At 54.4% G+C, this 24,529-nt stretch overlaps 2 protein-coding genes across 2 annotated transcripts; both read right to left on the bottom strand.

Annotated features, from left to right (window-relative positions):
* Window positions 1–427: 427 nt before the first annotated feature.
* Window positions 428–7,400, bottom strand: UAP1 (UDP-N-acetylglucosamine pyrophosphorylase 1). Its single transcript, XM_054285672.1, has 9 exons — window positions 7,094–7,400; window positions 6,813–7,017; window positions 5,811–5,986; window positions 5,417–5,589; window positions 4,115–4,308; window positions 3,600–3,743; window positions 3,095–3,283; window positions 726–792; window positions 428–525 (listed from the first exon to the last, which is right to left on the bottom strand). Exons 1-9 carry the CDS (start codon window positions 7,398–7,400, stop codon window positions 433–435), a joined length of 1,548 nt encoding a protein of 515 aa, XP_054141647.1. The 3' UTR covers window positions 428–432.
* A 2,579-nt stretch (window positions 7,401–9,979) lies between these two features.
* Window positions 9,980–23,781, bottom strand: UHMK1 (U2AF homology motif kinase 1). The gene is made up of 8 exons (XM_054285978.1): window positions 23,490–23,781; window positions 22,243–22,535; window positions 19,394–19,585; window positions 18,523–18,617; window positions 17,068–17,144; window positions 13,648–13,746; window positions 12,662–12,750; window positions 9,980–12,201 (listed from the first exon to the last, which is right to left on the bottom strand). Exons 1-8 carry the CDS (start codon window positions 23,779–23,781, stop codon window positions 12,055–12,057), a joined length of 1,284 nt encoding a protein of 427 aa, XP_054141953.1. The 3' UTR covers window positions 9,980–12,054.
* Between the last annotated feature and the right edge of the window lie 748 nt (window positions 23,782–24,529).

A 24,529-nucleotide genomic window follows, 5' to 3' on the forward strand; every position in this document is an offset into this window, starting at 1 on the left:
GTGCTTCCAGTTGTGCAATATACAAAGGATGACCAAAAGGGAGGACATGGGCAATGGCAAGGACCCTATTAAAAAAAAAATAGTCATGTAGATTTCAGAAAAATAAAAATTCTAGATTAAACCCAGCCCCATATCATAAAAATCCCCTCTCTGCATGTACAATGACTATTACTATACACATGTTTAAAAATAAATGCCCACAGCCTGGAGTGCAAAGGGCAGCACCACAGCTGTGCTTTGTGGCAGGGGAATCTGTAGCGTTTGGTTTTTAAATTAAAATATAAATAGAAGCATACAACATGCCAAGAACCGAGTGGGTCAAATCCTCCTCTGCAGAGGGCCACAGCAAGCAGGAGCAGTCCCTGCTAGGCCCAGTTATCCACTTGGTGTGCCCCAGTTCCTGGTGGCATGGGCAGCCCTGGCTGGGCACCACTACAGCCCGTTCTTCACCAGCTCGTGGATGCCGTCCTCGTCAATGATCAGAGGCGTGCGGAACTCTCGGTCCTTCACCAGCTGCTCCAGGCCCTGGGGGATGAGAGTGGCTCGTCAGGAACACCCTGCACATCACCTGGCTGCCGAACTGCCCCTGCCCCCTCGTGTGCTGGCAGCCCCAAACAGCTCCCCAGTGACGGGTAAGCTTCTGTGGCTTATCCCACACACGTGTGCCCTGCCAGCCCGGCCCATCCCATCCCAAGGGCCCCGAGCTCTGCAGAGCCAGTACTCACTTCTCCTCCATACGAGACAAGGGGAGAAATTTCACACTGGATTGGCAGGTCGTTTGCATCCTTCAGGCTGCAGAGAACAATACACAGTCAGGACAGGCAGGTGCAGCCCAGGGGGACACAGACAGGGCCCAACATCTGCCGAGGCTGGGCGGAGGGTCAGGGGCTGTCTGGGCCCACGCAGGCCCCACCAGCACAGAGCTGCCCTGGGTTAGTTAAGCCTTGCGTGCTCTCCACAGAGGTGCCAGCTAAAGTTTAGATACCACCAGCAACTGAAAGGGAAGAGAGCTTTAGATGGGGCTTTCATGATGCCTTTCCATGTGTGCAACTACAACAGAGCCTGTGCCCCCAGCCCCGCTATTTTCAATACATGGAAACGAGTCACCCATTCCTTCTCCTCCTGCAGCCCTGGGGTGATGTGAGATGCACTCACAGAGCACCTCCCCATAAAGCAAGAGGTCTTGCTTTTAGCCCTCTCTCGCTTGAAGCACAACCTGAGGACACAGGGTAAGCCCTTCTGCTCACTCAGAATCACTCCCTGCGGCACTGTCTGCTCCTCCTGCCTTTGTTAGATAACTATCTTGGCTCCTCTCTTCTGCTTGTGAGATGGAGCTGGTGAGCAAAATGCCAGAACCACACCAGTGCTGCCCACTGCAGCAGCACTGCTGGGCAGGGGCCTGTGTGGGGTCCCAGACCCTGCTCCTGCTGCCACCAGCCTTCGTAGGACGTGCTTGGATGATCCCTGCATCCAGCTGGCGTGTAAATCTGGGGGTGCAGCTGTGTGGACCCAACAAGCAGCCGGCAGCCCAGGGTGCCCCTTCCCAGCCAGGCATGGCAGAATGCCATCTGTGACAGCGCTCCCTTCACCCAGGTCAAAGCTCCTTCCTCTGCCACGCACTCACTCAGCCCTCTCCTGTCCCAGGTGTCAGTAAATAAAACTCACCCATCCCAACCCACACTGCTATTTACCTTGAATGTTAGATTCAAGATAGTAGTTTTAAAAAACAGTTGATATTAACTGGTAATGAAGGGTAGATGTGGGACAAGGTGCAGCCTTTCTCCTGCATGTTAACTAGTGTGACGGCTTAGTTATAAGCCTGAAAACACCTGGAGTCTGGAATTAAAACAGAGATAAAACAGCTGTATTCCACCAGGAAGTACCTGAAGATAAAGCTTCTCAAAGAGTGGAAGGGAACAAGATTGCTTATGTGTAGTAGACTCTGTGAGTCATTTACACTCACCAGCTCCAAGTCCCAGCACATTTGTGCCTACAGAACATAACAGAAGAGTTAAAACTTCCCTGTGTATTCCCGTAAACTGTCAAGCACTGAGCCAGGGGCTTTCCCTAGTGTCATGCTCTGGATCTTCCAAACTCAAGAGCTGGAGTCACACAAAGCCCAGCTGGCTGCTGTGCTCAGATTCACACTTGCTACATCAAAGCCTGCCTGACGTTTGCTTCATGTTTTTAATCCCGTTTCGGTCTGCCTGGACGCCTGGCGGACACCAGGAGATGGCAGCCATCCCCAGCTCTGGGACCAGCCGGGACCAGTCCCTGCCATGCTGTGACAGGGGAGTGGCATCAAAGGACATGCCGGGATGTTTGCCAACAGCACCCAGCCTGCCTGACCTTTGGGGGCTGTGTGCAGTCAGCACCAGGCTGCTGCCATCCTGCACCTGTGCCAACAGCATGAGCCCCATCCAGTTATCCCTGCGGAAAGGAGCCCAGCAGGAGCAGAGCTGCCTGCCCCGCCACCATGAGAAGCGGCACCCCCTGTCCCCAGGGGTGACATGCCCCAGCGGCCACATGCGCCCCCAGCCCCGTTAGCCTGGCTCTGCCTGCAGCCCGTTAGTCCCTCAGCACGGCCCCGCCACCATGCACCTGGCACGTGGATAGTTACTTGTCATTGACATCTGCTGGGCTGGCAGCTGACCTTCCGTTTGGGATGCTACACGGGAACAAACAAGGGTTAGCAAGGGGGCAAAAACAGAGCAAAACGAGTCTGGGGTCCACTGATCCCTAAAGAGGCCGGCGGGAGGTCTCGTGGTCGAGGGATGTGTGGATGCCAGCCTGGCTGCTGCACGGACCTGCTGCCGTGCTCTGCCTTTAGGGAGCCACCTCCCTCCTTGTAGCAGAGGCAACCTTGGCTGTGCAATGGAGGCTGGCAGGATTCAGTTCATAGGGGCTGAATTGAGAGGGAAAGCTGCTGCCAGCTGAGCACCACTCCTGTTGTCACCACGCAGCTTACAGCCAGCTCTGCTCCACGGATCACGCATAGCTGGCTGCTTCTGTGACACTGCTATCAGTGCTGGGATTGCCTTGTGCTTAATATCCAGCCCAAAAAGGAGCAGAAGTGACAGGGGCAGCAACTCACCGAGGGATGGCAGGGATGCGTGTGCCATTTTCATCCACGAAGTGCCCCCCTGCATTGAGAACCCAGCAGTGGTGCAGGGACATCAAGGCGTGTCGCGCTGTGGTGGGGTTGTCCTTGCCGTTCTGGCTGTCCGCGTTCTTCAGGGGGGAGAACTCATCCTCACGCAGCACCTCGTACACCACAAACCTCCTGGGGGAACACAGCATGGGAGGGTGGGCTTTGGAAACTGTGGCTGCTTCCCCTGCCAGGGTGGCTGAGCTGGGCCCACACCCACGGGCTGTTTTCACAGCTGTGCAGGAGGGAGGGGAGGCCCTGGCCCATAGGGTCAGCAGATGTTCCTCTGGCACAGGAGCAGGGCTCAGCCCAGCAAGCCTCCAGCTGCCATCCTATCCTGATCCCGGGGCATTGCCAGTGGGCACACCCTGGCACAACCCCAGAGGCTCTCGGAGCTTCCCCAGGGAGAGCCAGCAGCCAGCCTGGACCCCACGGAGAGCAAAGGACATACTTGGAAAACTGGAAGATGTCAAAGACAAACTTCTCCATCTTAATCCCATTGGGCTTCTCAGGTTGGACTAGCTGCCCTGTAGTGATGTCCACATGTGGGATCTTCTTCTCAGCCACGTGGTGCTGCAGCTGTGGTTCGTAAGTGCTGCAACAGGCCAAGACAGAGATGTCACCTTTCCGAGCAAGCCACATCCCCAGCTCAGACACGGCTGCAGCAGGGTGGCTGCCCTGCTCTGACCCTGGCTGCCCCAAGGCACGGGCTGCTCAACCCCACGGCAGCCAGGAGACAGCCCCACATGCCTGCACTCTGGAAGCAGCATCCAGATACGGCCCAGAGAACCCTTATCTCAAGGAAGGGGCTGTGCAGACAGGTGGGGGTCAGACCAGCTCTGCAGGGGCCTCATCCCCGCACGCCTGGAGCTCAACCAGCAGCAAGCAAGGCACAGCCAGCTCTGCCCGGCAGCAGCACTTCAGCACCAGCACTCCTGTCCTGGCACTGCAGCAGCAGCAGCTTACTTGACCACATCTTTGAGGAAGGCAGTGGTGAAGTAGTGATTGGCGATGTTGCCCGCGTTGAAGAGCAGCCGCCCGTCGGGGCCGCGCCGCTGGGCAGTGCCCAGGGAGATCTCGCTGTACTCCACCACCTGGTACACGCCGTCCACGCGGCACACCACGCCCACCGGCTCCGTGGGGTTCGTCTTCTCCACCACCTGCCGAGGGAAGCGCTGTCAGGGAAAGGCACCCGAAGCCCCACGCTTCCAACGCTCCCTTGGAAAGAGCAGGCCCTGCTTAGAAAGGCTTTCTCCTCTGCTGGGACGGGGCAGGGCTGGCGATGCAGGAGCCCTCCCCTCCCAGGTGCTTCTGGCAGTGGGGATCAGAGGATGGCAGGGCTGGTGACAGGTGTCAGACACACCCAGAGGGCACAGCAGGATGTGGCACCGAGCTAACGTGCAGCTGGCAGCACGCACGGATATTTTTAGCCAGCTTGCTGCTCGCAACCAGAAGGCTGCTGGCTCAGCAGAGACATCCCCCTGACCTTCCTCTCCTTGCACCTCACACACCTCCCTCTGGGTTATGAAATACGCCAGCAAATCCCTACCCACCACTGCATGCAGGGGCACAGGGCTTTCTCCTTTCTGCAGGAGGTTTATTATGCTGAGGTTTATTTCCTGTTTCTTTCATGCAGGCCAAGGGAGAAAACTGCCTTCCCTTTCTCAGCTTACCCTCTGAAAGCTGCAAGACCAGTAAGTCCTTTCACCTGTTTGCCAGAGCCAAGCCAAATGCAAACAGAACCTTTGGCTGTCAAGCCAATCTTTAAGTAAAGCTCTAAGTGTGCAATCTCCTGTCCACAAGACATGGAGCTGGGTTCAGTGTCAGCTGCACCCAGCTGCATCCTGGTCTGGTGTCCAGGATGTCAGGCTGGGGACAGCTGGCAGCTTATGGCAGGGATCCTGTCTGCCTGTGCTAGCCACAGCCACCCAGAGAAGAGCTGCCCAGCATCTGGGTGTGTGCCACGCAGCTACACAGGGCTCCCAAGCAGCCTCTTGACCCCAGGGGGACCTCCGAGCCCTGGGCCTGTTGGTGCCATATTCCTGTGCAAGGCAGAAGAGCAGTGCCAGGCATCCTCCAGGATGCCAGGGGCAGGCAGGACTGTGGCACCATGTGTTACTTCACCAGTGAGCTCCAGGTACTTAGCTATCCCTCCTGGTTGTGGCAAGCCAGCAAATGAAGGGTGTAAAGTCAGGGAAGCCAGGCAAGGAGCAGGACAGACCTACCCAGCCCTGAAGAAGCAGTGCCTGCCTACTCCCAAAACCATACCTTGGCCCCACAGTCTGCTCCCTTCTCCAAGCAGAATCCGATGAACCTGGGGTCAGCCACCTTCACCAGGATGTTGTCCACACAGTAGACATGGACACTGTGCACGCCCCTCCGCTCCATGTCGTCCACAATGCCGTGGGAGCCCAGCGCCCGGTACAGGCCCCCGTTGCCGTCTGCAGAGGGAACGCCCCACTGTCCGTCAGCCGCCCACGGCCACCCTCCTTCCCCACGGGCCCATGTGGAGGCCCTCAGCCCAGCACACCCCACCCTGCTCCTCCCTGCCAGGGCAGACACGGACACCTCCCAGCCTGAGTCAGCCCTGGGCCAGGCCACAGGGAAGACTGCACTTCCAAAAGCTGCTCCTCAGCACCATGTCTCACCCCTGGCCACCAACCTGGTGCCATGGCAATCTTGCCCTTCTCCTCCAGCAGGATTTTCCCATCGAATCCCAGGGCAGGCAGCATGCCCTGCTGGAAGAAGATGACATTCTCCTTCTTCAAGCCAAAATACCGATGTTTCTGGAAGAACTCCTTGGTGGACTCCATAGTGCGGCCACTTGTCATAATGTACCTGTTGCAGAGTAGAAGACACCCAATGAGCAGGGAGGAGAGGCAGGATCTCACACCCCTCATCCCAAATGTGGGGAACACCCAGGACATGCTCTCCCCCTTCCTCCCACACTTAGGAGGATCTGACCTGCTGTGGTCCCAAGACAACGAAGGGTTTCACCCTTCCTTGCAACACATATCTCCAAAACCATACAACACCGTGCATGGGACACCCAGCTGCAGTGGCCAGCTCTTGCCTTGTCTACAAAGCACCTCAGCAGCTCATCTCCTCACCCTCCATGGCTGCTCTCCTGCATGGGGACATGAAAACCTTTCCCAAAGGGCCGTGGGACTGAGTCTGACAACGTGGGACCTGCCACTGCCACCCTGAGCCTTGAAGGACTCACTCTAAGGGGCCATGCCCATTGCAAAACGTTGACATGAAGAGGGGCTATGCCAGTCCATGGCCCTTGGGCTGCCAAAGGGAACTGCACCAACCCAGGGCCTGCACAGGGGAACTGCACCCACCCAGGCTAACCTGGGGCTGCCAAAGGGAACTGCACCCATCCAGGCTAACCTGGGGCTGCCAAAGGGAACTGCACCAACCCAAGCTAACCTCGGGCTGCACAGGGGAACTGCACCCACCCAGGCTAACCTGGGGCTGCCAAAGGGAACTGCACCAACCCAGGCTAACCTGGGGCTGCCAAAGGGAACTGCAGCACCCCAGAGCAGCGCGGGCCGCTGACACCCAGAGGCTGTGCCAATCTACAGGACCCGGACCCAGCAGTGCCGGCCGGTCCCTTCCGACACCACCCCGCGGGCCGTGTCCCCCCGAGGCCGGGGCTCACCAGGGGATGTGGCACGGAGTGCCGTGCTGCTCCTCCGCCATCTGCTGCAGCCGCCGCAGGCGCTGGGCCTGGAGGTGGAAGAGGGTCTTGCGGGAAGGCAGCCCCACGTCGCACATGCCCTTGGGGTAGGGGACGCCGAGGCGGGTGCCCTGCCCGCCGGCCAGCAGCAGTACGGCCACGCGGCTCGCCGCGATCTCCGCCAGCCCTGGGGGAGCAGACACGCGTGGGGCCCTCCGCGCCGGCTCCGCGCCGCGCCGCGCCCCGCCGCCCCGCGCACCTACCGCGGCTCTCCCAGCGCGGCACCAGCCCGCGGTCGCGGGAGGCGCTGCCCAGCACGTCCCGCGGCACCGGCTCCATGCGCGCATCCAGCCCTGCCGCCGCCGCCGCCGCCCCGCCGCCGTCCCCGCGGGCGCGGCGGAAGAAGCGGTTGATCTCGGCCACGTCCATGCGGCACAGCTCGGCCGCCAGCGCCCGGCGGGCCGCGCCGTCCAGCTCGGGCCAGAAGCGCAGCACATGGTCCTGGCCGCCCGCCGCCAGCCGCTGCCGCAGCTCCGCCGCCACATCCCCCTCAGCCCCGACCGCCTCCATCCCGCCCGCCGCCGCGGGGCCGCCGCCGCCCGCCGCCGCCCTTTATAGCTCCCCGCCGGCCAATGGCCGGGGCCCGCGCCACGTGGTGCGCGCCGCTCGCCCAATGGGCACCGGGGGAGGGGCGGCACCGCCCGCCCCCCTCGCGGCGCCCCCGCCAATCGGAGCTGCCGCTGCCGCGCCGGCGGGGGCGCGCGCCGCTGGCTGCCATGGCAACGTGAGCCACGTCAGCGCGCGGCCCCGGCGGGCTCGGGGGCGGCGAGAGGGGAGGGAAAAGCCCCAAACGCGGCCCAAAATGCGCCGGAGTCAGCCCCGCCGGCCCGGGAGCCTCCCGGCGTCAGCAGCGATGACACACCGCGCCCCTGCCGTCATCGGGCCGCGTGCTGTCCCGGAATGACAGCATGCGCTGAGTCGGAAGGGACCCTCCGGGACACGGAGCCTGCACAGGGCGCCCCGGCAGCCATACCCTGCCCCAAACGCCCCTGGAGCTCTGCCGGGCTCGGTGCCGGGACGGGCCAGCGTCAGGGCGGGCTGCAGCCAAAGCACTGCTCACCCGGCGCGTCGGCAGCGGCCCCGGGCCTTGTGCAAGCCGCAGCTCCCCGGGCCGGCCGGCGTTAGCAGCGGCTCTGTTAGGGCCTGTGGGCAGCAGCGTTCGGGGAACCCCCAGGCCAGCGTGGGGCGTGGGGAAGCGGGGCTGCCGCAGGACGCCGAGCCCCGAGTGCCCACACGGCGGGCTCCGGCCAGGCAGAGGCCACCCCCGCGTGTGGGGCTGGGGAAGGCTGCCCGGGGACGCTGTGGACAGCTAACTAGGAGTACAGTTAGAGAAAGGTGAAGATTTTTATTAGTGCCTAACAGGAGTTATAACAGTAAGGAAATTACAATCACAGTTACTGCTCCCTGGATGGAATGCAGTTGGCATGAACTGAAATGTATTCCAAGCTGATTTCCCATACAGACACATGCTAAGGGGGATGGAGTGCAGTGGGGAAGCAGAGTGGAGACAGACTGTGGAAATCCTCGCAGGGAAGGGGAACTCGATAGTACTTAGCAGGTGATACTTTGCATATCCTCTGTCAACCACAGGAGAAAGGGAAAGATGCCTGCTGCTGAGCCAACAGCTGTGGTGAAATTCCCCTCCTTCATTAAAGCCCAATAATGATGTTAACAGCCCCCTCCATCCCACAGCTATGACCACCCCTGACTGGAACTGGAAGGAGCTCTGACAGCCACGGTCTCCAAGCACAAATACCAGCGCTGCCATGGCTGGGTCACACTCCTGTCCCCCACACCGAGGCCCTGCTGCTCGGTGACAGAACTTGCTCAGCCACACGCACATCTCAGTGTCCCAGAAGAAGGGCACGCTGGACAAGCAGCTCGTACTGAAGCATGGTTTATTAATCACCTGTACCAAGCACACATCTGCTCAGCAATGGTGCGTGACGGATACAACAATTGACATCTAACCCGAAGGGAGGCACGTGGTTACAGGATCCGGCACGGCAGCAGGAAGTGTACTGAACCCTCTGGAAAGAACCTGGCTACAACACCGAGCTCAGGCTACCTTGTTACGAGGCTGAAGACCAGTGAGAATAAAATTAGGAATACAGCTAAGATTGGAGCTGACTTGTGCTTTGGCCAGTGATTTAAACACCAGGTACCCTACAACTAGGGTAGGACTATGTAGGTCGGTGCTACACCGAGGGTTATTGGGGGCAGCAGCACAGACCTGGAACCTCAGAGAGCATCTGAGGGGAAAGCCTCAACACTTGGGCACCTCAAGCAAGCAGTAATCTGGAGATGAGGAAAGCCAGGCCCATCCCAGACACACCACAACAGGCGCCTTGGACTGATCAGCATGCACACTTCAGATACAATCTAGAGTTAAGGAACTCAAAGGTTTTAGCAGGGTTAAAACTTGTGCCAAGACACCAACAGTCACTGAGACACCAGAGTGAGCTTCATCTTGATAGCCAAAGTCTTTGAAGGCAGAGCATGAGGAGTAACAATGCTTCTAAATGCTTCTAAACCTTCTTGTACCCCACAGCCTGCAGAAGGGTGGATCCAGTGACAGGACAGAGATCAACATCTTCAGCTCTTGCCAGGAGGAATATAAAGAAAAGCAGCTTTGGGCTTTTTTACCCAGCTCAGTGCTCAAGCCTGGTCAATGAACATCTGGAGAAAAATGTCTGGTAGCAGGAGTTTGCATCAGGAGGATTTATTTAGCCCCTGTTAAAGAAGCTGTACAAAACCCCAGCCAAACTCTGGTGGAAGAGCTGCCATGCTGCAGGAATAGGCTGTAGCTCCCCTCTGAAGATCAATCCTGGCCCAGCTCTATCTCTAATTAAAAGAATTGTGACTGAAAAAGTCATGCTTGAAAGATGACAGAGCAGCTCACAGTCCTAGACAAATGCTGTGAGAACTCCGAACACATTCAAGTCCCATACCCGCATCCCAGCATCTCCCTGTCCCAGTGCTGCTGTCCGTGACAGAGCTCACACCCTGCAGCCAGGGGAGCTCCCTGGGGCCCCACTGGGCTGGCACTCAGCAGGGCAGCAGCTCTGGGGTCTGTTCCTGCCAGCTCAGTGCTGCTGCCAGGGTGGCATTCCACACATGCATGTCTGCACCAAAGCGCTCTGACCCCCGGCTCAACCCGCAGGGACAGCAGCACTGCAGAGCTGAGGAGGGCAGCCAAGACCCAGCCAGACTTTAAACACTGCTCTCCACACAGGAAAAACCCTCACCCAGTGACCACTCAGTTCCTCCCAGACACTAAAAGGTGCTTCACTCAAAGGACAATTAAATTAAAAGCAATGAATCACACACCCCACCTAGGCAAAGGCTGCTGAACAGCTATGTACACTAAAGCAGCATCATTCCCAGAGAAATCTGATCAGCAAATCACACCTTAAAACTCATTGTGGGATTTTATTTTTTTTCTTTTCCCTGGCAAGCCCACCATCCCAAAGGCAACAGAAGAATTCAGAGATTGGTCCTTTCTGAGGGAGTTTGGTAAGGGCCACAGTAGACAGCACTATACACCAGCACAGAGAGCAACTCAGACTCATGAAATGCTACAGACATTGCATCTCCTGACACACCACGCACAGGGCAAAAATCAAGAGGAACTTTTTAAGTGTAGGATTCCATCAAGTCCAGCATGAGCAAGATGCAAACAGTAAACTGCAAGGTAATTCAGGTATTATTCCAGGGAAGGTCAGGGATGGTTCAGGCAGCTGTTGCAAGTATTTTGTCTAAAGAAAAGAATTCAGGAGGGCTTTCCTCCTCACTAAAACTGGGACCAAGACCACAAGCCAGAATACACTGGTGACTCTCTGAACAGGGCTGTTTCACACTGTGCCCATCAGGAGCAGACTGCCCACCCTGAAGGAGAGGCTCTGCTGGGTGCATGGGTTTGGGAATCCGTGGCAAACAGCCTCTGCCTGTCTCGTGGCAGCAGCTGACTGAGCAGAGTGTGCTCTGGGGGAGTGACGCTGCTCACCACAGTGTCTTCCCCAAAGGCATGTGGCTGCTGTCCCTGACACTGTGAAAGACCTTCTCCTGGCCAGTCCAGTCTGGTGACTGCTTAAGCCCTTTCCATACAGGATCTCAGATTGCCTCAAGCCCTTTTTGTAACCTTGGAAGGACCAAAAGTGTCAGTGCTTCTAATCTACAAGTCTTAATGGGTTAATGCAAAACCAAAATGCACAACACAGAAAAGCCAAGCGTGGGACCTACAACGGACAAATATTTGTTCTTATAAGACTCCCAAGGCAGGAGTCCTGCTGTGATACAAAGAATACTGTGTGCTGTAGCACTCCTTTCCAAAAATATCAGCCAAAGAGCTTACATATCACAGATGATTTGGCATCAGAGCTAGGGAGCATCAGTGCCAGCACAGGGTCTGTGCTACAAAGATGAATCCACACGGCGGGGTTTTCACATCTACTCAGGCTACAAAGTGCTTACAGGTTGTGTTGGGACTGGGGCTGGCACTGCTCTGACCAGGTCTCCACCATCAGTCCCAGGCATACAAGCAAGCTCAGCTCCCCACGGGCATCACCCACACGTCACTGCCCAGCCCAGCACGGCTCTGCTCAGTCACGAGGACAGGGCAACCCCACAAGCTCAGCAGATCCAATTTCAGTGCCTCTCTCTGCTCTATGTCAGGAGAAGACTCAAAAGTCCTCCTGGTCTGGTTTAGAGAGGATGGTGTTTCTGCTGCTTTATTTATAACAGTATCAACAAAAAGCAGGCAAGCCTTCCTCCTCCTCCAACACGGGAGAAGAGGATTTGGTTACAGGAGAGCTTAACACAGAAATGCTCTCCCCGGAGCCAAGGCCAGCGCTAAGGCCAAGACCGGGGTCTCACTTCCAATCACTGAGAAGCCGTGGCCAGGATCTGCCCCTGTGCCCCTACCGCCCCCGGGCAGAGCCACACCCCTGTAAATGAGCAAGCACAGCACACACACAAGCAGCCGAAAGCGGCCCGGCCTCCTCAGCACATCACAAAGCAGCAGAAAAGTTTCAAAGCCCATTCAAGTCCTTTGCACCTCTCCTTCACAGATGTCGGAAGCAGGGCTAGGAAGCTCTTTTACACATTCAACTGTAAAACACGTGAGGAAGAGGAGCAAGACAACTCTCCTGATTGTTGCTACTGCCTACAGCAAGTTTTGGTACAGATATCCTCTCTTATAGGCACTCAGTGGGTAAAACGTAGCCACAACAAACTTGCCATCAAAAATCTTTCCAGTCAGCATTTTTTGGGCAGCTTTGGAATCACCAGCATTTGCATATTCAACAAAGACCTGAAAGAGAGAGAGGAGAAGTAGGACTTCCAGTGCACCATGCCACCTGCCCCCTCCCGCCTCTGCAATGGGGGAAACATTCCAAAACAATTTTTTCCCCTCCATCCTTGGTTGAGCAGAGAGCACTGAAGCTAAGAGTTGAATCTCCAAACTGGGATTTCATCTCCTGCTCCTCCATTTAGTAAGGTGGGAGAAAGTATGCTGGTGATCTATACCCTCAACAATTCCTCTCCCAGCCATTGGCTTCTCCTCTTCATTCCTTCCATTCATGCTAAAGCTGACTGGGCACCTCCCAGGTTAGGTAACCTTACATAACCAGGAAGGAAGCTTTGCTGTCCCTCAAAACAGCCATTTATTTTTAGCACTGCCATCAGCCAGGAGATTTCCAGGCCCTGAGCAGCAGTCCTGCAGCACATGGAGTGTACACAGAACACACAGCTTCTTCCCCCCATTCACTTACTTGGCCTTTACCAGGATTCTCCTTTGGAATAAGCAAGGAAACCACTGGTCCGTATTTCTGACACTCCTCCCTTATGTCCTCCAGGATATCTGGGAAAGGAAAGAGCTGTTGTCTTTCACTTTGCAAACCACGGTGAGCCAAGAAACAAGCAAAGGCGAGATGAACACATCAACAACACCTGGACAACAAATATTCCTTCCCTCTCAATTTAAAATAAACAAGCACCAGGTGGCAGCAGAAGCCGACACTGATTAACGGCCAGGTAATGAGATGGAAGTGTGTGAAGTGAGGCTCAGGAACACAGACCCACAGACATGAACCTCCAGCAGCAGGTTCCAGCAGCTAAAGCACTGGGGATTTAGGAGTGCTGCTATGGCACTTGGAGGAGGGGAGTGAAGGAGCTGGCACAATCCCCCTTTGTGTGAGCAGAACTGGGCCTTTCAGCTCGTGTCCCCTCTGGTTTGTGTCACTCACGGGGATCTGACAGCATGCAGAAACACAAATCCCACTCCGTGGGGTCAGCACCCTGCCTGCCACCCACCACGCTTTGGGAACTCCAGTGAGAAATTTTAGCTCTCTGCTGAGATCTTGGCTAAATTTTAGCTCTCTGCTGAGATCTTGGCTAAGTTCATTAGCAAATTTTTAAGCATCTCTGCTATTGGGCTTCCGAGTCCTGTACATATCCAGCAGAAGCTCAGAGCCACAAACACACTGTGAATTCGGTGGGCATCTAACCAAAGAAGAAAAGAATTATTTTTTTTTTTAATCTGGGATTCTTCAAGAATTCCCTACAAACTCTGCTTTCTCTCTCAATCTCAGTCTATTCTCTGTTGGTGCAGTTGACCCCTCGCAACCGAAGCTGCTCAGCTGGGCAGCTCTGTTTGCTGTTCTTGTGCCAATGAACTGGTCACCTGCTTGCTCTTACATGCCCACAGCCACAGAAAACAGTCTGTAAGATAACACTGCTATATGGGAATTGCACCAACCTTCATATTCCTCTTCACACTGCAGAGAAGCATCACTTAGAACATTCAGCAGCCTCAGCACAGGTGTGGGGAGCATCACCAAGTCTTCAATATGGGGAGCTGTTTGACACCCACAGAATTAAAGAAACAAAGTCAATGTCAAAGGGGCAAGCAAAGAGGAAGATGACTCAATACACATTGTGATACTCAAGCACTTACTGCTCTCTGCAGAACGGTTTTGCTTGTCTCCACTATTAACTGCATTTATAGTCTGAATTCTCCATTTCCATCTTATCTTTACCTGTGAACTGAGAGACTCTTCCAATGGGTTCAGTGCACTCTGCAATTATTCTGATGCTAGCATCTGAAATTGCTTTTCAAATTAAAGCTAGAATTGTGTCTGCTTAGCCCAGTCTCAGAAACTGATGTGACCTCAAGAACTGTGCTAGTTGAACAAACTACCCCACATATGTATGGAGATGTGAGAAGATCAAAGGAATATTCTGCAACTGCCTCTCCTGTCACTGCTCCCAGATGAGCTGAAAGCAGGCTGGCCAGCTTCCCTAATTCCAATTACTCAGCTGAACTAAGGCACAGGCCTCATATCTCCTTAGAATATCTTTTAGTTCTTCCCTGAACGCCACATAAACCTCCCTCCCCTCAAAATCCAACTGCAATGCACTGTTTTGAAGAGCACCCTACTTCAGCTGCTTAAACAATGCAATGGTGTAGAATTGGGCATGGCCACAAGGTGTGTGAGCAGTGATCCTTGAAGGAATTCACAGGAGCAGAAATAAAACCCTCTGGGTGCTGGACATGGGGCACTTGGCTCTAGAAAACAAGCAGCTCCAGGATGGCCTGGAGCAGGGCAGCACAGACGCCACTGTGGGAGAAGGCAACAGCCAAGGAGAAAAGGCTAATGACAATCACATTCTGAGGATAATCATCCCTCTAGAAACCCAAAGCCACAGGGACAGTGTCACTTCTGCAGAAAAAAAGCTTGATTTCATGTTCCTGTTCACTAGTGACAGGCCATTAATGAATTTAAGATCTGGGCACCCAACTTGCAGTACTTGGAGAATGTTGATGTGTTTATTTGTTTTGGGAGCTACTGCAGCTGAACATAATAGCAGGACCTCACAGCTCTGCCACTTTACAGTGAGAGGGGGAGAGAAAAGGAAAATGGTTTCATCTCTCCAGTCTGAGCCTTCTGACCATGGCTGCAAAGTGAGCTGTTATTTTCTAGGAAATACTTTCCCCAGCTAAGCACACAATGCCTGTGAGGAAGCTGACATCTCTGCCAGGCACAGTCAGATGTTGATCTCACAGGGCAGGAAGAGATGCAAGGCAAGCACAGAAGCTGTAAATCCCCTGCCTGTCATGGAAGAGCCCTCAGGAAAAGCTCAGAGTATTAAAGGCCTTATCAGTGCAGATGATGCCCAGACAGCTCTCAGGGGCAGCCCTTTGAAGAAAGGTGCTGTCTTCACACAACCAGGCACATTCCAGCTCCTAGTGCACCACTAGGATTATCTGCAACCAAGACACATCAGATGAACTGAAGACTGAAAGAACATTTAAGTGCCACCATGGTCTTATATGTTACTCCTTTTATTTGCAGAATCATAGAATCGTTTAGGTTGGAAAAGACCTTTTAAATGATGAACTCCAACCTGGCATGGCCAAGCTCCCCACTAAACAATGTCCCCAGATGTGCCACATCTACACATCTTTTAATGGGCATGGTGACTCCACCACTTCTATGGGCAGCCTGTTCCAATGTCTGAAAACCCTTACCCTGAAGAAATTTTTCCTAACAACCAATCTAAATCTCCTCCAGGACAACCTGAGGCTGTTTCTTCTTGTCCTGTCGCTTGCTACCTGGGAGAAAAGACAGACACAAAAGTAAATCTGTCCTTCATTTCATGAGAGTTTTTCCAGAGAGGGAGACAAACCAGCCCCTAGAACTGAGACACCTGGTCTTCTTGTACCCAAGTGACAAATCCATTTCTGGCAATCCTCTGCCCTAGGAGGTGCTTTCTGCCCAGCTCCTCTGCAAATGACAGGTGACACCAACCACACTGACAACACAGGAAAGAACTTGATGAACTGGAAAGTCAAGACTTAGCTGTATATGACAAGGAAAGCTATTCTCAGCTGTCTTTGCTCTAAACAGAAAAGCTGTGTCCAAGTGAAAGGCAATGACAGGTCATTTTCTGACTTGCCAGGAAAGCAGCAGTAAATGCTTCTTTGTGCAGACAAGCATATGTGCAAGTCTTTCAAAGAAAAGAAGCAGCAAAGAGAACTAAGCAAAATGGAAGCTGTTATATAAACTCCAAGCACTAACCACAGAAGCACCTTCCTCAGTACAGTCAGAGCTCTGTGTGTTTAAAACCAGCCCAGAGGGCACTGCCAACACACAATTCCCTCTGCTCCAAAGCAGCGCTGGCTGTGAGGTTCAGCCATGGAAGGCAGCTCTGAGTAGAACAGCTCCAGCTTCTGAGACACATGTGAAGTTTGGAAACAGAAATGAGTTTGTCACCTTTGCCTGACATACAGAAATACCAGTATCTATATGGAGCAATACTTAATAATCTTGGCTGCAAGGTGCACTAAGGAGCTTAAGAAAAGCAGGGCTAAGATTCAAGGGGAAATGCTAGCTCATGCTGCAGCATTAATTCAGGCTTCAGAAAAGCTGGATGCACAGCTCCTCACTGGCGCTCCTGAAGGCAGACAAGCTCTGGAGAATGCTACTCAGTTGCATCTGGACCAGAAAACAGGGAAGGACACAAACCTGAACAGGGAGGTCTCAGCCCACCTTTGCTGACTGCCTGCAACACACATGGGGAGGTCTTGAGGAAACACCACTATTTTACTAAATCTAAGGGACAGCATTAGATGAAAGCCACAGGGACATCTGTCCATGATGTGCCACCCAGGTTACTGCAGGCAGTCACTGCAGAACCAGGCTGCCACCACAAACCCCCTGTGCAGAGGCAGCAGCAGATGCCACCACCAGCCCATGCCCAAGGTGCTCACATTCCTGGAGATTTCTGAACTGGGAAACAGTTGGTGTAAGAAAAGCCATCCACTCACCATAAACAGCACTGCACTCTTCAAATGCACCTCAACAGTCAGAATGTTAGGTAAATATCCTGGTTATTTCTGTGCCCTCAGATGAATGTGCTGCCAATACCCTCTGGGAGACAGAGTTTAATCAGAGTCCAGCTAGGAAAAAGTGACAGTCTGTGGGGCTGCAGGAGTAAGGCAGCACTGAGAGCACAGGCATCATCTGACCTCCCTCCTGTGGCACCATGGAGAGCTGGCAAGTGCCACAGAGGAGCAGCAACGAGGCCAGGCCAAAAAACAACAGGTAATTGCCTTCTGTGCTGCTTCCAGCACAAGCTGAGAGAGTCCTGAGCAGGGGCCATAGGCACAGCTTACCAAAGGGAATGCTGAAGAATGGGCTGCATAAAGCCTTCTCAGCAGAGGCTCGTTTTCCTTGGTCACAATGAAGCATGCTGTAAGAGAAGACACCTTTATGTTCATGCATGTGACATTCCTGCACTGACACATTCCCCTCAGGCCGGAAGCCAGCATAGAGGAACACCCCATCTTTGGGGTGGTTATGGTACAAGGAGAAGAGTGGGGAGCACATCTTGCAATTTGCAGCTGAAGCACACCAGAAGGATCCCCTGAAAGCATTTTGGGTAGATGGAGGAGCAGGCTTTCCTTCCTGATGTCCCTCAGCACCAAATACTGAGAACTGCTCACTAACAAGTCTACAAGGAGCACAACAAGTTCCAGCTCCACATCCTCAGGCCATTCATCCCACGTCTCAGGCATACATGCAGTCTCATGAGAGTGATCACACTCCAAGGTGCTCCCACATCTTTTCTCAAATGGGGTTCAAAGCAGCTAATAACCCAGAGCTTGCCTGACAATACCCCTAACTTGGCTTTTCCAGGGGCTCCTAATGCTATTTGTGCCAAGTTGTATCTTCTTCCCTCTGTACCTCAGAGCACAGTTACAAGACAGTGAAAACAACCCCCCTGGCAGACTCCTCAGGAGAGTTGCAAAAGTGCCTTTGAATCTTGGCGGCAGTGGAGAGCAGCACTTTCTGCCCCCTCCCTCATTTTTATGATAACAATCCCCAAAAGCAGCAAAGTCTGCAGTTTTCTCCAAACACAATCTCTCAGCTGCAAGTGCAAAGCACTGAAACAGCAAATGATCAACATCATGACTGACACTCTCTATGTGCTCACTCCAAATTGTGCCAAAATCAGAGGAACTGAAACATCTCTGCTAATGCTTGCACTTGTTACCAGCACAGGGGGAGAGGAAAAGGGGAGGGGAGGAAAAAAGGGGAAGGGGAGGCAAAAAAAGGAAAGGGGAGGCAAAAAAAGGAAAGGGGAGGCAAGGGGAGGCAAGGGGAGGCAAGGGGAGGCAAGGGGAGGCAAGGGGAGGCAAGGGGAGGCAAGGGGAGGAAAGGGGAGGAAAGGGGAGGAAAGGGGAGGCAAGGGGAGGCAAGGGGAGGAAAGGGGAGGCAAGGGGAGGAAAGGGGAGGAAAGGTTCCGGGAAGGTTCCGGGAAGGGGAGGGGAGGAAAGGGGAGGAAAGGGAAGGAAAGGGAATGGATGGGAATGGAAGGGAAGGGAAGGGAAGGAAAGGGAATGGATGGGAATGGAAGGGAAGGGAAGGGAAGGTTCCGGGAAGGGAAGGTTCCGGGAAGGTTCCGGGAAGGTTCCGGGAAGGTTCCGGGAAGGTTCGGGAAGGGAAGGAAAGGAAAGGAAAGGAAAGGAAAGGAAAGGAAGTGTTAGGTGTGGGCTCACAGCTTAAGAGCAAGGCATGACTTTACAGAGCACATCCCTAAGCAACAGTTATCAAATATGCTGCGGTACCTTTTGATAAGGTCTCTGAGGTGATAAGCTGGAATGGCTGAATTAACCACCCCCTCACTGGCAAATATGCGATCAATGATGGCAGAACTGTTTGTCTGGGAAGAAAAAGAAACAGTGATTAGGGAGGTAAAACCAGACTGTGCAAAGCTTGCAATATCCCATCGTTTTGCAGAGTGGATGCAGTGGGCTGTGGCTCTCTGGGGTTTTGTGAGAGATCCCCAATGCCCAAGCCTCACACGTTAAACTAGCAGGCTCACATCAAATCAGCTTTTTCCCATTTGCCAGCAAAAGCTGGAAATTTCCACATGCAAGAAACTTTTCTGTTGCTGTGGAGATTCTGATGCTGAAAGGATACTCCTTTTGGGAAGAGGAGCACAAAAAGTTATTTCACTCAGAACAGAGGACAGGCAGGTTCCAGGCTCACAATACAGAGCTTTCCTCTTGTTTTCTCAGGATACAAACTTACAAGAAGATCCCCAAATTACAGCTAACATTAAACTAAAGCCAGCAAATAATTTTCCTCTGCCATTGTGCTGCTGAATTAGCTGACAGTCATCAGGCATTGGTTTTATTCTTCCTCCTATGCCACAACTACAGCCAGCACAGCTTGCCTACCAAATCTGGGCAAGACCCAGGCTCCAAACAGAGACTCCTGGAACACCCCTATTTCATAACCTGAACACAAGCAGCATTTAGACAAGCCAGCCCCACGGGGCAGGTGAGTCTTTAAGGCTCAGGAATCTTAATTCTCAAGACAATAGGATTACATAAACATCCTGGAAACACTACCTAGTTGCCAGGTGCTACCTCACAAATCCAGATTATGAACAAGGCAGAAAGATTCATTTGGTGCAAGCAAGAACTGTCTCACCTTCCATTCCTGAGATTGGACTGTATGTTTCAGTTTCATTCCTGAGAACATTTCCAGTAAAACGATTCCCAGGCTCCACAGATCCACAGCAGAGGTACACTCTGTCTCACTCTGGAGCCCTGCCTGTGCCAGGCAGTTCTGCAGCTCTGCCTCTGGAGCCCGATACCCGTCTGTTTGAATGTATTTCACATCCTACAGGAGACAAAACACAGGGGAAAAGTTGATTTTCCACACTCAGGTTCTCCACTCTCTCCTTAAATCAGTTCTGATATCCTTCCAAAGGGGTCTCCAAAATACTACTGCTAAATTGACAGAAAGCATTGTAGAGCCAGTTGTGCAAGGCAGGCAGTTCAGCTCCCTACACTGCTGTGCTGAGGGAAAAGCAGGACTGTCTGGAAGAAAAACATCTCCCAGCAAAGCAGCACTAACATGTGGTTAGTGCTGGGACACACAGCACTGCTGGGAGGAAGGGGCTGGGTGTCCCTGTGGACTGGCCCTTTAACCTCTCCTACATGCAGATGATGCTAGAAATTTTGGAATAAGGGTTGAACACCCACAATGTGCTCCCACATGGGCTGCCTGAGAGCACACACAGCCCCGTCTGAGCAGGGAGCACCAGGAGCTGCTGACATTGCTCAAGTGCTGATGTCCTCTGGAAGCAAGCAGCTGGAATGCTCAGAGAAGGAAATCATCAATGGCACTTCCCATGCCCCTCTCCCATCTGCCCTTGAAGCCTCAGGTGCTGCACAATCAGCACCTGCCCAGCTGCTGTGGCTGGCACAGAGAGGGGAAATGCCCACACTGGAGCTGCCTGCTCCAAGGAAATGAGGGAATTATAGAGGGGCTGCTCTGAAGGCTCCAGTCCAGTCTCCTGCTAGCAGGCAGTACCTGCTCAGTCAGCTGTGGCTTTGTCCAGCCAAGTCTTCTAAGTGTCCAAAGACAAACTGCTGGGTCTTTTTAACATGTGGGGGCTCATTTTAGACACACTGATGCAACACAAGGAATGACAGAAGAACATGCAAGCCTACTTCCTCCTGGATAAGGCACAGGATTAGGAATTCTTACCATGGGAATATATTCAGACCAAGATTACGTGGTTCTCTGACTGAAAATAAAGTTTACAGAGGACATCTTCCAGCAACAGAGCTCAAAAGTGGTTTATGAACTTAAAAATGATACACAAATTGCTCATCCTTGTCCCTCCTCCTATCAGTAGGGAGCAGAACCTCCAGCATGCCAATAGCAGCAACTTGGCAAGTCCCCAAAAAACATTTAGAGATAGAGAAAACACTGTGATCAATGGCACCAGCAAGAGAGAGGGAATTTCACTCCTACTACCTAAAGCATTTTGAGAGCTCTAAGAGGTTGGAACTTTGCTCTGTGTACAACCATTCCCTGTTAAACACCAATGGCACGAAATTTTGTGTAAGGATAAGCTTGGCATAAATAAAAGTAGCATGGTCTTTGACTCAGATAAGGAAATTATGCATGCAGGCTGTGGCCCAAGGCAGGGGTGGGGACAGGACTCTGGTACCTGGTGCACATTCAAAGCAAGGTCAGAAGGTTCACACATACAACCAGCGTGGTTTTGAGAAAGGGCAAAGGAAACTCAGCCCAAAGAAAGCAGACTGGAAGAAACCACGGAAGCAAATAAAACACCCCATCAAATATTATGAGGCAACTCACACAGCAAGCAGCAAAACACAGACTTGAATTAAATAAAAATACCTGCATTAGACACAGGACACCAGGAGTGTGTATTTTGCTGACAGACAGCAACAGATTACCACCAGAAACTCAGCCAAGAATGTGGGAGAACTGAAGACAACACGGGGGAGTTAAGAAGTCCAAACATTAAAAACAACTCCTGTACCAAAGAATTCAGAGATAGGTCACCCACACAACCCCCTGATATTCACAATCAGTGGGCTGTGCTGTCAATACCAGGTAAACCAGTAAAAAAGTATTAAAACTGCTAAGTGGGTAAAGTGCATGGAATAGGGACAAACCAGGACAGACCAGGACACTGTAGGAAGGCACATAAAAATTTGCCATCTATCACCCAGTGATTAAAGGCAAGTGTGCTGCAAGGTTACCTGATGGAAAAGCTCTACTGAGACTCCTCACAGGCCGCTACTGAGAGAGGGAGGAGTGAAAGGAAGATCTATCAAGCCAACAGCAGAATACCCTGAGGCTCTTTGCTTCCATCAGAAGCCATGGAAGAGAGGAAAATGGGCAAGGACAAACAACTCAGTAGCACCAAAACAAAAGTGACAGCAAGGAGAAGGAGCAGGAGACCGGCAAATGGGACAAAGAGTACAACAGACACTGCCCACCCAGGACCAGACCACGGACTTTTGATTCGTGTGGGAAACAAACATCCAGACTTCCTGAGGAAGGGAGGCTGCTCAAGATAGGGTGAAAGTAAAGGCAAGCACAAGGACACTGCCAGAGATAACACACTTGGCTAGGGAGGCTGATAGCAAAGCCTGGATTACTACAACACATGGTAAGGGATGATAAAAGGGAATGCTACATTTCTGGGTGCTCCCACTCGTCTGACCACATGAAAACTAGCAAACTCTCCAGGAAGCTGAGACACCACTTTTCTCAGTGCATCATTAACATTGGAATTTGTAGCACAAAGGCTAAGACATCAACAGAAACCAGAGACATGCAAGCAGAATGGAAATACAGCTTCAGTCTCTGGGGCAGACATAACTTCAGCCTTTCCAGTTAACCCTCAGCAACAGCTCAGCTCCTACTCTGATCAGGTCACTTGGAAAACACCACAGAGCCACACAACTCAACACAGAGCCATCTTGCCTCAAGAGTAGCACATTCCAAACCTGATTCCCCTCTTTGAAGCTAAGTCCAAAGTCAATGAGCTTAAAGCACTCCTCCTCTGCACTCCACAGGATGTTGCGTGGCTTGAGGTCTGCGTGCACATAGCCTTTGTGGTGCAGGAAAGCCAGGGCTTCCAGGACATCTCGGGCACAGTGCTGGATCATCCACATGGAGCAGCCCTGGTTGCTGGAGTGCAGCAGCAGCTCAGACACGCTGATGTCCAGCAGCTCCAGGAGCAGACAGCGGGACGGGCCGTTGGCAGAGTAGTGGTTGGTGAACACGCCATAGAGCGTCACTACAACGAGACACGGGGACAGGCGTGGGTAAGGACAGCAGCCAGCACCTGCCACTGCTCCTCACCACAACAGCGGCTCGGATGGTTTGTAACGGGTGATGGTCAGAGAGATGGAGAACCAGGGAGGAAGAAGCAAGGGAAAAGCATTTCACCCCTCTGAGCTTCAGAGGACAGGCTGGTCCCACAACACTGCTACAGCGACAGGGCTGAGCACTCCTGTTCAGGACAGTCTCTGGGACATGGATGAGCAGTGGGCAAACTGGACATTGTGCCACTCTTTAGAGACCTGTCACTCTCACCCAGTGACAGACAACCTTTGCAGAGTGGGAACGCATGTGCTGTCTGTGTGTCCAGGCATTAAAAAGCATTTCATGCCAACAAAAAATATCAGTGGTGGGTGAACTTTGGCACCTCCAGCAATCACCTCTGCCACACAGCTTCCTCCCTTCCCCGGCCCATTCCCAGCCAGCAAGGCAGCCCTGGAGCTGTAGCACAGTGGGAACACACGGTCCCACAGCCGTCCCGCAGGGATCCCAGTCCTTGCTGGGGCTCTGGCACCCTGCCCAAAGGAGGGCTCCAGGGTACCCCGCCTGCAGGGACCCTCTCTGCCCATCTCTCCCGCCCACCCTGGAGATGTCACTGCAGAGCCCCCACCCGGGGAAGGGGTGGGGTACCCAGGAGCACTCACTGCAGGGAAGCTGCTTTGGGGTGTCCAGGCGAGGGGCCCTGGAATCTGCCCACCCAGGGGTGCCAATCCGAGGGGCACACTGGCCTGGGGATGCGTCTGGGGGCTGCCTGTATTCCCAAAGCAGTGGGGAGCTCCCTCCCCTGGCTGCGAGGGCGGTCCGGAGACACCAGTTTGGCAGGGGGAACCTGCCCTGGGGGTGCTCTAGGGACAGCGGGTGCCCGAGCAGGGTGTGGGGGATCGGGGGAGGGGTGCGGGGGTGCCGTTACCGATGTTGCGGTGCCCGCGGAGCTGCTCGAGCGCGGCGCGCTCCTTGCGGAACCCGTACTCGGCGCAGTCGGCGGCGGGCGGGCGGGCGCCGGGGCGGCGAGCGGGCCCGGGCCGCGGCCCCGGGGGCGGCACGAACTCCTTGACGGCGCCGGGGGGCGCCCGGGGATCCCCGCAGCAGCGCACCCGGTACACCGAGGCCGAGGAGCCGCTGCCCAGCGGCGCCTGCACCTCCCACAGCCGGCCCAGCGCCTCCAGCAGCGGCGGCGCCGCGCCCCACGCGCACCCCGACATGGCGCCGTCCCGCCTCACATCGCCGTCCCGCCGCGGCCCCGCCGCTGCCCCGGCACCGGCCCCGGCCCCAGCCCCGGCCGCCGCCGCGCTCCGGCCGCCATGACACCGGAAACGGGGCGGCACGGCGGCGGCACCGCCCTCGGCGGGGCGGGGCCCTCAGCCCGGGAGCCAGCGGCTCCCCCGGTAGCCGGGCCCGGTGCCCTCTGCCCCGGTACGGGCGGAGTCCAGCGCCCTCAGCACTCGTGGGGGTCACCGCCCTCAGCCCAGACACCAACCAGGGCTTCCGCTGGGGTCCCGTCTCCCCAGTGCCCCGAGGTCCGGTCCCCTCAGCCCGGGCTCCGGTACCCTCAACAGCCTCAGAGTTCCGTCCCCTCAGCCCAGGCTCCAGTACCGTCAACAGCCTCGGAGTTCCGTCCCCTCAGCCCGGGCTCCAGTACCCCCAACAGCCTCAGAGTTCCGTCCCCTCAGCCCGGGCTCCAGTACCCCCAACAGCCTCGGAGTTCGTCCCCTCGGCCCAGGCACCGGCGGGCTCCCATTACCGCAGCATCCCCGGGATCCGGTCCCCTGTGCCCGAGCCCAGCCATCACCCGGTGGTGCCAAGCGCAGCAAGGCAGCCACGTTCTCCACCCCAGTCTGGGCACCACCAAATTCCCCTTCCGCCCCCTGGCTCCCCACCAGGATGGCGCCAGGGTCGTGCAGGGTGTCCTCTCCCATCAAGGGAATGCCACACATCAGTAGGTACAAAAGA

Source organism: Melozone crissalis, unplaced genomic scaffold (genome assembly GCF_028551555.1).
Source record: "Melozone crissalis strain CALT ecotype California unplaced genomic scaffold, PUWL_Pcris_2 ptg000045l_1, whole genome shotgun sequence".
NCBI classification, from domain to species: domain Eukaryota; kingdom Metazoa; phylum Chordata; class Aves; order Passeriformes; family Passerellidae; genus Melozone; species Melozone crissalis.